We start from the raw sequence: 15,066 nt of genomic DNA, 5'->3' as shown, positions 1-15,066 counted from the left end.
AGTCTATGTTAAAGTACAAATGAACTTGTAAAGAATTATTTATCTGAATAAACTTTTTCATTATTCATGTTGAGAATTGGATTTTTAAAAAGTTGAATTTGCAACATGAAATAGAGTCTTAGGTGTTGAAAGACTAATCAAAATTCTTTTTCATTAAATTTTGAAAACAAAATCAGAAAGCCTCACCAACTTCCTAGTGATTGCGCTATTATTCCACTTTGCAAGGATTTAATTTTGAGTGGGTTTACACGTCTAGCGATAATGCTTATTGTTGAAAATTAAGCTTCTTGAAAACTAAACTTTCATCGATTGTATAACATCAATAATAATAATTTCTAAGTTTAGTTTCCCAAAACTCAAATTCTCAACCACTAAATAATTCGTTTATATTACATACTAATAATAATACATATCTATTTAAGATTTTTTTTAATGATTTTCCTGCAGAAAAAAAACTTGTTTTTGAATAGGTAATGTAAAAAAAATGAATTTTCTACGTTTATAGTGATTGAATTAAATATTAAAAATAATAAATTTATGAATTTCCATTGATTGTAACTTTCTCAAATAATCTAAAATTTAGACTTAAATAACTTTTATCAATTGAATTCTGGTGAGCTTGAGTACTCTTTGAATTGGGTCTTCACATTATAGACGCCACTTGATTCAGGTTCTTACCACTCAACAACCAAAAGCAAAAACTTTTCAGTTTTATTATTGCTATTTTTTCTATTGATAGTAATAATTCCAAGTCTTCTAATTAATATCCTTACTTCTTTAGTGTCTATCTCTCTATCTATATCTCTGTATGTATTTTATATGATAAATCTTGAACTGTATATTTTTTAATATATATCTAATATGAGCTGTGATGAAAGCAACCAGTGGTTCACCGTTGCTACAATCGGTGGTTGTTTGAACCCAGTTTCAATTTGTTGTCTCTAAGGAGTAAACATATTTCATCAGAATCAGACCTTCCAAGTTCGAAGGGAAAGGTAAACTGGGCAAGATCACAGTGATGGAGATTGTGATTTCTTTGATCATATTGTTTGTGGGTATAGCGATTTTGGTGGTTATCCATGTCTGCATAGTGGGGAGAGTCTTCAGAGGAAACAATACTGGTGAAGAAGATACTCAACAGGGGCAGAACATGAGTGGAATGAAAAGAATGTTGGGTGAAGACAACATTAGCGACCTCAAAAACCTTCCTTGCTTTATGTACGAGGAGGCAGCAGCAGTATCAGCAGAGAGAAGAGAGTGCAGCAGTCCTGTCGATTGTGCTGTTTGCTTGGAGAGTTTCAAGGTTGGTGATTTGTGCAGGTTGTTGCCCAATTGCAATCACACCTTCCATCTGCACTGTATAGACTCATGGATTCTCCACACACCCATCTGTCCCATTTGCAGAACATGTGTTCTTTCAGTAACAGAACAGCAAAGTTATGCTTCTGAGAATGTAGAAATTGTAACATCATAGACCTGTTCAAAAGTGCCTCCTATTTTGTGTCTGGTGTGTCTGGTTAGGTGAATTTGTGCCCAAAATTTCATCTGAATAATGTTCTCGCACACACAGAGACACATATTTTCAGTGTTTCATATTTTTAGCTCTGATTGTTAGATTAACAGAGTAATTTCATTGCTGAATCATGAACTATCCCTTTTTTTTATTCGGTTGGTTTATATGAAATGTTTATCCTTCCAGACAGATTTTGAGACCAGAGAACATGAACTCCAACGAAATAGTGAATGTTTCTTTTGTCTTTTTCGGGCTATCTTATCAACACAAGTTGCTTTGCCTGTTGTTACTGGTTGTTTCATTGTATTTTGGATTGGGCAGTAACTGTGATGTGGTTGTGGTACTTGAATGTACACTGTTATGTTCAGATTTTTGGCGATTCTTGATCTTGTAATGTGGTAGATAAATCATTATCTTATCTTTGTCTTAATTAAGTAAGCATAGATATTATAATAGATAATGGTGTTTGAAGATATTCCGTCGATAATTGCAATTTCCTATTGCTAAGACTTTTTGTTATGCTGTCAATATTCTACTAGTCAAGGAATAAATCATCATCATGTGACTTGTCTTTGACTTCGTCAATTGTATATAGACATAAAATGCTCTTAGCAACGACCATTAACAACTGTTAAGTGAAAATCTACAATACCTATGATTTATCGTTTCCACTATGCTTATTGATAGATAAATCATCACATTCTATCTTAGTCGTATTAAGCAATATGTATAATTTATAAGAAATATGTTAATAGGTGATAAGTTGGAAAATGCCTCGAAAATTTAGTTTGATACCACGGTATTTTTTAAAGTATGAGTATCTCGAACTCATTTTATAATTTCAACTGCTAATAATTTCCCTAAAGAAACGACTAGTATTACATTTAGTAAAACGTTTTAAATGTGTATTTTACTAATTTTTTAAAGGTGGAAGTAATTTATAATATTTTTTATTTAGATCTGTTTTTTATTCAACTTACAACACAGGAAAGCCATGTCAATCATTAATAAACAAATCATGTGGATCTCCTGCAATCTATAGCTGCTTTTCGCGTCAATGGATGCAAACATTGCTCAAAAGTTTATAAGAAAAATATTCCTTAAAGGTGATTTAGAATTGTTTGAGTTTTATGTTAAATTCAATCTAATATAAATAAAAATAATATAATTACAAAAGCTAATCCAAAGCTTCAACAAAATTAATAAGTTGTCATAATAAATTTATTTAAATTAAGATATGAAGAAAAATCACAATTTGTTCATAACTCAAATATAAATTTTGAATTTGGTCTGAAATCATCATAAACTAAATCCATATAAAAGTGTGTTGGTGCATATTGGATCATATTTTACCATAATCATAAATGAAATTTAATTTAATTAAATTGAATTCAGTCAACTTGGATTATTAGGTGATTCAACCTGATGAACCTTGAAGATTGTATTGGTTTATTAAACCTCATATTAGTGGAATATTAATGTAGTTACTATGTTATTATGTTTTAATAATAATTTAAAAAATGTTAATTATGTTTTTATACTTGAACTATAATGTTAATTTGATGTCCGTCTTTATCACAAATTTCATGTTAAGCAGTCATTTTCATCCAACAAAATTAATTATTTTCACGTAACAAATGACAAATTCACAAGTTATCATCATGTCAACATTTATGTGATTCATTGGGTTTTATGCCAAAAAACAATTACCATTAAAGACTACATTCATGCATTTCTTAAGTAAGAAAACTTAATAAGATTATAGTTTGAGACATAGATAAAAATAAAAATCATATTATAATTTAAAAAAAAAACGTAGTTAACTCATTTAAATATTCAACACTCAAGCATTCTAGTAGTATGTCAGTATCAAAAAGACTTTTAAGTAGTAATTTACATTGATTCAGCCCTGAAAATGTTATCAAACACTTTCTTCTTAAACTCGATTTTAATTTCCTTATCTCCTTTTACACGTCCTTGTCAAATTAGCCTAAAATAATTTAAATAATAATCATCAGTAGGTGAGTTACAAGTTATCATTTAGTAACTTCTTAGAAAAACTAAAATCTAAAATCACAAAAATACAAGTTCTTTATGGTTTTGTTCAGATTAAAAATATGAAAACTATAACAATTAAACACATCAATTTTTGTCTAATGAACAAATGTCAAACTCGGGGAGCGTTTAAGCAAAACTTATTTAAGCTTATTGAACTGAATTGTACCTTTCTTTATATTTTTCTTTTAACTAAAACGGATAAGTATGTAATTAAGTTATCTGAAAAGTGCTTCCTCGATTAGTGTATGTTTTCAGGCTTTACATTGATTAGTTCCTACTTGGAACACGGGAGCTACAAGAAAATGTGCAACTAACTGCACCATTAGCAAGAATGGTTCACATAAAAAAGCACGCCTACCCAACCCCATAATGAAAATAAGAACGAAAAATTCAAGGTTTTAAGTCAACTTTTAAAGCCATACTCCACCTAATAATGCAGAATTTGATTAATGTACAAACACTCAATAACTTCTAAGCAGATATTCAGGAAAGAACAGAAAATTATGTCCGTATGTTCTTACATCTCCTTCCTAACAAAGCATAGATCTCCTTCCAAGTGATCAAGCACCCAAGTCTCACGTGGTTTAATTCTTATCAGTATTACTCTCCAACTCCCTTCTTAACTGAAGAGAAAAATCATCACTAACATCATCGTCATCCCAATCATCCTCCCACTGTTGAGCCACTTCTTTCCCTTCCTCTTTGTCATCCCACTCTGAAAGTTGTAAAACAAAAAAGTGCAACATAAAGAAGAAACATTAGAATGACACCCAAACCCTAAACAAGTGTTGAATTAGCATTCTCTATACCCAAAGAACTTTCAAATACCATCAACAATAATGAACCAAATGTTTATTACAAACGAGAAACAGAACCAACCACATTGACGAACAATGTTTGGAACGTAGACTCTAATACCATGAGTCATAGTCCATATTCTATACATTTTATAAAGAAAACAGAACATAAATTGGGTGGCTTCTAGGGTAGAGCCCCTAAAATCTGCTGTAAACATAAAGTCCTTTCATCGAGTCCATCTTTCTCTCTCACCCATTTCTTCTGTTAATACAAATCTGAGCACTATTATTTCCGACATGGAAAGGAATTTTTAGTGCAAAGGTTTAATAGCCTATAGACAAGAATGAATAAATATCAACTAATTTTAAGTGTTTTTTTGTGTGAAGTATTGCAGATAAATCTTTAAATGATAGAAAGATTCAGCCGAATACGCAGTGGCTACTTGAATAAACTCATATTTGCTATATACTAGAAAAACTGCCTGAATACCTAGAGAAGAAATGGCAAGAAAAGCAAATCAAATACTACTACCAGAGAATGGGAAAAGACAAAGAGGGAGCTTTGTTGTCGGAAGGTAAGCCATGTAGGTTTAAGATGTGGGTTTAATGAAGGTAATGTTGCTTTGCGGCAGAAATGCAACGGCTTTGTGGACACGGTGTCAGGATGGCAGCTCTAATTGCTGGTAAGATGAAATGTAGTTTGTTGGGTGAAGAGATTATGATGGGTTCGAATGGACAAAAAAAAATGAAGCAACAGATTTCACTATCCTACATAACAGAGTTTTTGTTGAGGTTTTCTACATGGACTCTTAACAAACTCCAACTACTTAAGATGTATCTTACAATTTAGACTACCTTGGAATACTTATAGTTCTGCTAGGCTCAAGGAAACCAAAATGGTCATTAATTTCAGGCATGTACTTGACGTGCATTATAATCCTTCAATTAGTTATTCCTCAGAGCTCCATCAAATGAAGATGGGCTAATCCTACCTCATGTGAATTTCTAGATTTATGACACTTAAATAAGTGCATTCTCTTTGATTGTCTGTGTATTATGTCTAGTTAGACCTGAGAAAGGCAAGGTTAGGATGAAGGATCTTTGGGTCTACTTTTCGTTGTTTTCTAACTGAAAGACAGTAAAACCCCACGTAACAAATACATAAAAAAAGGAGACAGATTTTGTGAATCGGTATATTCCCCTGGATTCAAAGAAATAAGCCAGAATCGTGTGGAATACCAAGGATATGGCAACACAAAAGCTTCACTAGAAATATATGTTTCTTCAATGAATCGAACAATGCAATTTACTCTTATAAAGGATTACTCCCATCGGCAATACAGTAAAGATCAACACAGTACGAAATACTATTAACTACTGCATAAAACAGGTATTAGGTCCACTATGTTTATGATCTCAATTCAAGTGTCTAAGGATCAGAAACAAATAACCAATACATTAAACATCTATAAATAAAACCACCTAGATGTGGAGTTCAGTAATTCGGCATTTATAAACATATAGTTTGTATTATCCGTTGACTGTCTCCAATCTTACACAAAAACATATTGTTTGAAAGAATTTTAACAGTCAAAAAGAACATATCAGCAGATAAATAGAGAAGAAAAAGGAAACAACAATTAAAGCCAAAATCGGATAATAACAACTTTTCCAATAAAAAAACTCGGTTTGTAAGAGGCCAAGGAACTGGAAAAACAAATTGAGATCGATGTGAAAGTTCAAAACGTGTTACAAATATTGGGACGAATAAACAAAAAAATGGAAATTGAAACAGAGGCAAGGAGAACTTAGTCGGGAATCGAAAGAAAGGATGAGATTACTGATATTTACCTTCGTCGATTTCAAACTCTTCGAATTCATCATCGTCTTCGAAGAGATCGATCTTGACATCGTCGGTGGCAGCTTTTGGTTCTGTTGCCATTGATAAACCTGAATCCGCAGTTATTTCGAAACCCTAAGTGCGTATATTTGATGAAGAAAGAGCAGTCGCTAATAACTACATCTAAAATATATATATATATATATATATATATATATATATATATATATATATATATATATATATATATATATATATATATATATATAAATAATGGGTTTATTAATTTATATAAACGTTTTTTCATCTACATTTTAACGTGTATTAAGTTTTAGTTGATAAACAAATTTTCATTCATATAAAAAAACATACCTTTTAAATATATGAGTATTTTAATAAATTTATTTTTAAATTAAAATAAAAAATAAAAAATAAAAAATCAGAAAGAATCATCAATCCTAATTCGTCTTACTCGTTTATCTAATTTGTTTCTTTTTCGTCTTCATCCTCTCTGTCACCCATGTTTAGATATTATTAGCTAACCCGGTCCATCACGGATTCAACCCGCATGAGTCGAATTTAAATGAGTTGAGTTAAAATCTGATCCACGTACAAAAATACAATTTTTTCAAACTCAACCCGGCTCAAACCCGTGGTGACCGGATTGACTCGCGAGTTATGACCGAACTCTAATAAATATATTATTAAACTTTATTGTTATTATTATTATTAGACTATATTATTATTATTAGACTAACTCTACCCACTTTTACGGAAAAATTGCAACATAAACCGAAACGAGATAGTTCAAACCATATTGTGATTAATAACACAAGACATTAACATAATCATTCTAACATTTATAAACAATGAAAAGATTCACAAAAATTCAGGTCTCCTTGGCTCCGAAACCATATCATTTAAAAACTTTCCCTACAATGTGTATCAAACCACTCCGAACAAGATCCCACGAGCCAGCTCGGCACAAGATTTTTGTTAGGACAAAATTGTATCGGGCTTGAACAGGATTGCCACACATACTTTGTCTACAAATACGAAAATTATTTTTTTAATAATTAAAACATCCTTTTAATCTCTCACTTTCTCTGCAAATACAAAAATTATATTTTTAATAATTAAAATATCATTAAAAGTGAGTTGTTTAGTGGTGGTGCAAGTAAAACAACATTTTCAGAAAAGGCTTCAATCTTTGAGTCGTATACAGGATAATACTTTGGCAACCTTTCAGACTCGTCCCACCTCCTAAGAACATAGTTTTCAGATTCATATTTTATTATGAATCACGGTGTTCGAATTTACAAAAGTTGGTGTCAAAATAATTCTCTCCATATATATGGATACTCAGTTAATCATGGAACGTCAAGAAATGGGTTTCGTATTGGCATCATCAAACTATAGGATGAGGATGATTAATTGTGTTGGACTAGATATATACAAAGGAAAAGGAATGAATCTATGACTCATAATTATGTATACATATACTGAGTTAATCATGGAAAGTGGAGAAATCGGGTTCCGTAGGCTTGAACATCTTGGGCATCTTCAAACTATCAGAATCAGGAAGATTAATTTTCACCGTCTTAATCTTTCCCTTTCTGGTGTTCGCAGCGAATTTAGAAGCCAAAACGGTAGCCCCAAGATTCTGAAAACCCACGCTGGGACCACTCGAACTCTCACCCGCACCACCTCCAGCATCACCTGCATCACAATCATCATCATCCTCCTCTACTATCTCCACCACATTCGTGTAGTACAGGCTCTCCTTCCCCAGCAGCTCCATCGCCAGCTTCCTCTTGCGGTGCCGCCGCCACGCCGCCTGGATGAAGTGGGCCCCCCATGCCCTCCACTGATGCGAATAGTAGCGGAAGGCGTGCTGCAGCTTCTTGCTGTGGAGCCGCTTGAACTGGTTCGACACGAATTTTAGGTCCTCAGCGCGGAGCGCGAAAGCCTCTACTTCCGAGATGGACTTCACGGTGCGCGTGGAGGAAGGGAGGTTGAGGTTGGAGGAGGACATGAGGGCCCACGTGAGCAACTCCTCGCCGCAGAAGTCCCCCGGGCGGAGGGTGATGGAGTTATAGAACCCTGTTCTGCCACCGTCGGTGGTGGAGCTCTCCACCTGCCCTCTGATGATGAAGAGCATCTCCCTCACTGGATCGCCTTCTCGCACGATATACGAGTCCTTCGTGTTCAGTGACGACACCAGCCTCTCGCATATTGCGTCCAGAAGCTGGTCATCCATTTGCCCGAAAAATGGAACCTGAATCAATCAACACCACCACAAATATATTTCACGAAAAAATCCATTTGAAACAGCAATGTTTCATTCACATGCATACACACACACACACGTTGTTTTGAAGTGACAAGAAGATACTTACCCGACGAACAATGTCGAGACAGAGGTGCCTCTGAATCTGGCGGCGAAGATCCAAGGGCAAAGCACGCAAAATGGCTTCTTCGTCTACTCCTCTGGTGGCCAGCCATTTATATTGAACAAACCGTCGAACCCTTTGTTGCAGTTCTGGTGGTAGCTGCCGATGATTCATCCACTCTTCTGTATCTTTTTGTCTAAGTCTCCACTCTTCAATTCTAGCAGTTGTAGATTGCAGATAATTCTTTTTTCAAAAAGTGAAAAATCAACCCAAATTGTTAGTATGACTTTCAACCATTTTTTATTACAGACTAAAATGATTGAAAATAATAAAATATATTGAGTTTCAATAGGGTTTGTAATATTTTTTACCTGCATGTTACCAATGAGATGCGCGAACAGGATTAGACCTGCGATGCATATGAAACTTGAAAACAATGTTTCACCACTGTAAGTGCTAGTCTGAAGATTTTGTCCGTATGAACTGCACATGAGAACAGGGGTTCACAACGACGAAATGATGTCTTCAATCTCAAACCAAAATTATATCTAACATCAAATATGGAAAGAGTAAACTAAATGGAAGACGAAAGTACCGTTTTTTTAACATTTATAGGCAAATCTAATTGCCTTATTATCGAAATAACTAATATATGTGAGAAAATAATTCGGTCAATATAAATATACTTTAGACATTTTATCATCTGATGAATTTTATATCTTAATATATCCATTTGTCCATGGATAATTGATTACTAATCAATTACAACGTCTTGTAATGTTTTCTAATTCGAATTACATGCACTAGTCTCGATTACAATAAGTAATTGATTACATTAAACTCGCAGACACTCTAATGATTTCAGCATTATGTAATTGAGTATAGTTTATTATAATCAATTACATATGCTAAAATGTGTGGGACATATGCTAAAATGTGTGGGACGTATGACTTTACCTTTTTAAATAATTCAGAACTAATGTACAACTTCTTCATTTGAAGTTGTTGAGGGCTGCATGACTGGCCTAAAAATGTAATTTTAAATTTTTTGCCTACTTTGATAATAAGACAATTAGATTTGCTAATAAATGTAGAAAAAAAAACCTGAAAGTACCTTAGATTCTTTAAACCCCACCAGAGGCAGTAGAAGTATTTTTGGACGAATCTTGATGAGGAAACGTGATCGGTGAAAGCATCAGCGAAAAGTCCAAACTGAAACTCATTTTTGTTATTGAGGGCATCGCAATTACTGAGAACTCTGGTGCGTTTGAACCAAGCTTGCCTTTCTCGGTGGTCAAGAGTAGCACAGTCCAAAAACGAAGGAGTACAAGATGGAGAATGCGTTTTGTTCATCTCTTGTTTGCATGTTATTATCCAACATTCGTATTGTCTCTGAATAGAAGCTACATACCACGTGGCTCCTAAAACCTGCACTGACGTCAACATTTCAAAATATAAACAAAAGTATTAAGTTTTATCTATTTATTACTTTGTTCATTTCCTTTTGCATTTTTCAATGAAATTTGACAACAAAAAATGTAGCAGAATGTATGAAAAATGGAAGTAGTGGGTATGAATAGTTACATGGCTAGCGAGCATGTAGGAACCAAGATTGTATAAGGCTCCTGCCAAGGCAGTTTTGGCAATAAGTCCACTGGTCTTCAAGATTCTCCGTTGAAGAGGAAAAATTTGAAACAATCTAGGAATGAATTGAATGAGCACAATCAAAGATAAAGTATGATTTACATGAGCCACTGTAGAATTTTTCACCGCTGGAATCACGAACCATACCACTATCTGTAATTAATTAGGTCCAAGAAACAAACTATATCAAATACCCCTTTCAAAATTTGAAAACAATGAAATTAAATCACATACAAATTTTAATTTCCATCCATTTTGTGTCCTTCTTAGCTTCAATAGTCGAAGGCATATGAGAAAGGAAAAGAAAGGAATTACCTGAGGAAGAGGAAGGGTTGCGAGGAGATCGATAATGAAATCAGATTTGAGGTAGCGTGAGGCGATGTCACGAGGATCTGTGACGAGTTCTTTGCGGCCATAAACGCGAGAGTTGGGAGCGACGTAGGCGGTGCGGAACTTGAGGACGACGTGGAAGAGGAAGAAGAGATCGGCGACGGTGCGGGAGAAGGTGACGAAGACTCCGAGGACGAGGTCGGTCTGCATGCAGGCCTTGTCCCCCGTGATGGGAAAATAGAAGTAGAGAGGGTCGAGGAAGAGCGCGGCGATGCAGACGTAGAGGAAGGTGCGGTTCCATCTGGCCACGAACTTGGATCGAGGGTTTAGGATTTGGTACCACCATGGCACTTTCTTTCTCAGAGAGAAGGATTTGGGGAAACTGCTGAAGTGCGATGAAACTGCGAGTCGATAGAAATCGCTTTTCATCGTTGCTCTTTCCTCTCTTCTTTTGTTACCATGCAACTACCAACCAACCAACCAACCTCGGATATTGCAGACCATAAACGTAACTTTGTTACGAAATCACCAACTAAGATAGAAAGAGAGAGAGAGAGATTCCAAAAAAAGTGACGGAGGGAAACTGGTTCGTTAAATAAGGAAGAAACGCGATAAATATAGCAACGTAATGTGCATATGCTTGATCTTTATGTTTTTTATTTTTTTAAATCACGTCAAAATAAAATGTTTCATTTTCATGTTACTTTGTAAAGGACTACAGTTATTTTAGCAAACAAAAGGTACTGGTTTCTATTCTAGAGTTTAATTGAATTGTAAACCAGTTTCCAATTAGTAGTGTTTCATCTTCTTCCTCTTCCCTAATAATCACAAACAACAATAAAAAACAAAAATGTATGAGAAAGAAGAAAAGGTTTGAATAGAGTAGAAAGGGGTGGAGATGATGTGCAGTGAAACAGTGCCGCCAACGCTCATTCAAACCCTAGAGCAGTTGGAGCGGTGACGCTCCATTCCCGGTGAAGCAGCGGGGTCTCTGACGTACCTCCGATTGCAGGCAGCGATTGACTGCGATAGGGTGGTCTCACCGATGGTTCACGCTCCCTGGTGGAACCGGAGGAAGAGGAACCGTGACGGAGTTTCCGGCGTTGGAGCGTCTCCCGTGATCAAAGGAGATTGGCGGCAACGACGGCGAGAGTTCCAGGTGTCATCGGCGTCTCTGGTGAAGGTTTAGTCTGGCGTTGGCAGCGGCCGCCTGTGCGTGGAGGAAGAAGGTGTGACGGCAGGCAATGGTGTTGACGGCGGTGTTTCGCGAACTTGGGGGATGGAATGCTCCGTTTCATGTGACTGACAGCGAGGCGAAGCGGATGACGGCCCCGGCGCATGTCACTTTTTTTCAAAAATATAAAAAATATAAAAAGAAAACTTACAGAAATTAAATCAATATTCCAACTATTTTTTTTTTAAATAAGAACTACGCTATTTTGTATTTTCTATTTTTCAATGTGAATGTAATACCTAATGGCAAGGTAAATAATTTTTCAAATAGTTTTTCAACTTAGAACTACTTCTAATTTTGATTTTTTATTTTGAATCAGAATAAAAAGATTAAACGGGCTCAATCTTTTATTTTAAAAAACCACAACCATTTTGTACATTTATCATTTTTGGACGGATTTATTTTAGAGTATTAATACTTTTCTATGCATAATTAATCTCGAGATCCAAAATTTCATTTTTGTCAATGTTTTATTTTATGATTTTTTATAATTTTTTAAAACAAATTATGATGACAACTTTCAAATTTAAAATTTAAACTTATTTATTTTTTATTTGCTATCCTGTTGCAATTTAGGTGGTAACAACGAAGATGTAGGTCTTATGTTTTACAAAATATTTTCTCTCCTTCCATCTCTTTAGGCCTTGTTCTTTTGAGTGGATTTGAGGGGATTTGAGAGGATTTAAAGATAATTTTTTTTGTCGTTTATTTGAGTGAATTTGGAGGTAAATGAGAATGAATTTGGAAATAAATTTTTTTAATTTGTCACGTCAATACAATTATATACTAATTCTCACAAATTTTATTTCTAAGGTTGATTACACTCATCCTCAGTTGGGAATAGTAAAAAAATGGTTTAAACTCTTTAGTTGTTCCTGTTTATGTGGGGTTTTCCCATTTTGATACCCTTCTTATTAAAATCCTCAATTGAATCCTTAAAAGTGTTAACTTGAATCAATTGAGTCACTGCCGTTAAATTTACTTAACGGGGCTAAGTTTGTGTACAAGTGAAAGGTTGATGTGTTTATTTTTTAAGACGTGACATGGTAAGAGTTGAAACGTGGCAGGTGAGACATGAAATTTGGTAAAATGTAATAATTTAATATTTATGTGGGTAAATGAAGAAAAATTATCTTTCCCAAGAGCAGAAACCATTTTCAATGGAAAAAGAGCCACTAAAAGCATTGTCAGAAGCACTGGAAGAACCATTTAACATTCAGATCAAACTGATCTGCCCATAAATTCTTTATCCTAAACAAACCCAGCAACCTCATTTAACATTCAAATAAAAGCCCACAGAACTGTTCTTCTTCAAGACATTCTCAACAAAAACAATTAACTTTTTCCTTCTAATCTGTATTTTAATTCACTCACGTTGGTTCCAAATCTCCTACCATACCTATTATCCTTCTTTGTTTTAATTTTCTCCAACTAATGCTAATTTTAAAAAAAGATACCCTCTTTAACGTGAATCGATTGAAAAGTTGGAACCAAAGATGAACGAAAAATGATACCTGGGAGCTGAAGGGCATTAAGGTAGAAGGTAAAGATGTCAGTTTCAGTGTTGCAGTGACTGAGAAATGATAAGAATGGATATTGATTTTGTTGTTGGATTGTTGATGATGAGAACCACCATAAGAATATTCATTGAGGCGCGTCAGGTTGCTGCACGAGACTTATTTCGGCTCGGATCTCGTTATAAGCGTATTCGATACCGGAATCTGGCCGAAGCGCCAGAGTTTCAACGGTCGTGACCTGGGGCCCGTTCCTGCCAAGCGGAAGGGCGAGTGCGCCGCCGGGAAGAGCTTCCTGGCTACCTCATGCAACCGAAAAATCATCGAAGCCAGGTACTTCTCCGAAGGGTACGAGGCCACCAACGGGAACTTGAACGAGACCGTGGAGTTCAGCTCGGCAAGAGACTCTGACGGCCACGGCACTCATACGGCGTCCATCGTCGCTGGAAGGTACGTGTCACCGGCGTCAACGTTGGATTACGCGAAAGGATTCGCTGTCGGCATGGCATCGAAAGCACGGTTGGTGGTGTATAAAGTCTGTTGGCTCGGCTAGTGCTACGGCTCCGACATTCTCGCCGCGTTTGACGCTGCCGTGGATGACGGCGTTGACGTGGTGTCGCTTAGCGTCGGAGGAGTGGTGGTGTCGTACCACCTCGACGAGATTGCGATTGGCGCCTTCGGTGCCACCTCGGTTGACGTTTTTATGTCCTCCTCAGCTGGCAATGGCGGCACCAGTGGCCTCACAGTAACGAATGTGGCGCCGTGGGTTACCACTGTAGACCACTAAACTCCTTCAATAGCGGCTTCGTAGCGGCTTTATGGCAGTGACTAGGGAAATTAGGTTTGTGCTGTTGGAAAAGATGACTATGACGTAGTATGAGTGATGTGGCAAAAATTGGCCACGCCAACGTTTTAACATGTGCACAAACTTAACCCCTTTAAATAAATTTAACGGTAGGGGTTCCATTGATTCAAATTAGCATTTTTAAGGATTCAATTGGGGATTCTAATAAGAAGGGGATCAAAATGGGAAAAACCCACATAAATAAGGACAACTAAAGGGTTTAAACCTAAAAAAAATCGCATGCATGGGTATGCACAGGTAAAATCTGCGACAGATAGTTATTATCTGCTAGAGCTGTCAAAATGGGTCACAACCCGCGGGCCAACCCGGTCCACCACGGGTTTGAGCCGGGTTGGGTTTGAAAAAATTGTATTTTTTTTATGCGGGTCAGATTTCAACCCGGCTCATGCAGGTTGAACCTGTGGTGGGCCGGGTTGGCCCACCAACCCACCTACCTAATTTTATTTTATTAAAATTTAATTTTAATTTTATAAAAAAATATTTCTTATTTTGTTTTTGTTTGAAAAAATTATTTAAGTTCCTTATTTTAAAAATTAATTAAACACCCATGTTGGGAGTGAAATTTGGGTGTGAAATTTGTTTACATTTGAATTATAGAAAGTTTGTAATTTTTCTTATTTAAAAAAAATTGTAATTAAGTGAGCGAGTGAGCCAACCCGTTTACCCACCAACCCGTGGTGGGTTGAGCCGGGTTCGAATTTTTCTGGCTCGCTAGTAAATGAGCCGGGTTGGGTTGGCTCATTAAGTGACAAACCTGTGGTGGGCCGGGCCGGATGGCCCGTTTTGACAACTCTACTATCTGCGGATATTTAGCGAGTAACGGGTAGTGGGTATTTTAATACCCGCTTCTAAATGAGTCGGGTACATGTAGTATACTA

General features: G+C 35.8%; 3 protein-coding genes across 3 annotated transcripts; 1 reads left to right on the top strand and 2 right to left on the bottom strand.

Annotated features, from left to right (window-relative positions):
- Positions 1-1,018: 1,018 nt before the first annotated feature.
- LOC124841729 (RING-H2 finger protein ATL47-like) lies at positions 1,019-1,474 on the top strand. The gene has a single exon (XM_047318057.2). It carries the CDS (start codon positions 1,019-1,021, stop codon positions 1,472-1,474), a length of 456 nt encoding a protein of 151 aa, XP_047174013.2.
- Positions 1,475-3,864: 2,390 nt separating this feature from the next.
- LOC124841740 (protein DELETION OF SUV3 SUPPRESSOR 1(I)-like) lies at positions 3,865-6,387 on the bottom strand. Its single transcript, XM_047318067.2, has 2 exons — positions 6,220-6,387; positions 3,865-4,286 (listed from the first exon to the last, which is right to left on the bottom strand). Exons 1-2 carry the CDS (start codon positions 6,308-6,310, stop codon positions 4,156-4,158), a joined length of 222 nt encoding a protein of 73 aa, XP_047174023.1. The 5' UTR covers positions 6,311-6,387; the 3' UTR covers positions 3,865-4,155.
- A 1,234-nt stretch (positions 6,388-7,621) lies between these two features.
- On the bottom strand, positions 7,622-11,106 carry LOC124841739 (putative cyclic nucleotide-gated ion channel 16). The gene is made up of 6 exons (XM_047318066.2): positions 10,561-11,106; positions 10,186-10,398; positions 9,716-10,029; positions 8,973-9,084; positions 8,608-8,844; positions 7,622-8,486 (listed from the first exon to the last, which is right to left on the bottom strand). Exons 1-6 carry the CDS (start codon positions 11,002-11,004, stop codon positions 7,716-7,718), a joined length of 2,091 nt encoding a protein of 696 aa, XP_047174022.1. The 5' UTR covers positions 11,005-11,106; the 3' UTR covers positions 7,622-7,715.
- Positions 11,107-15,066: the final 3,960 nt, after the last annotated feature.

The sequence above is a fragment of the Vigna umbellata genome, chromosome 2, assembly GCF_029865625.1.
Source record: "Vigna umbellata cultivar VRB3 chromosome 2, Vumbellata_1.0, whole genome shotgun sequence".
NCBI classification, from domain to species: Eukaryota; Viridiplantae; Streptophyta; class Magnoliopsida; order Fabales; family Fabaceae; genus Vigna; species Vigna umbellata.
Note: the sequence above shows the minus strand (reverse complement) of the source record. Positions and strands in the feature narration are given on the sequence as shown.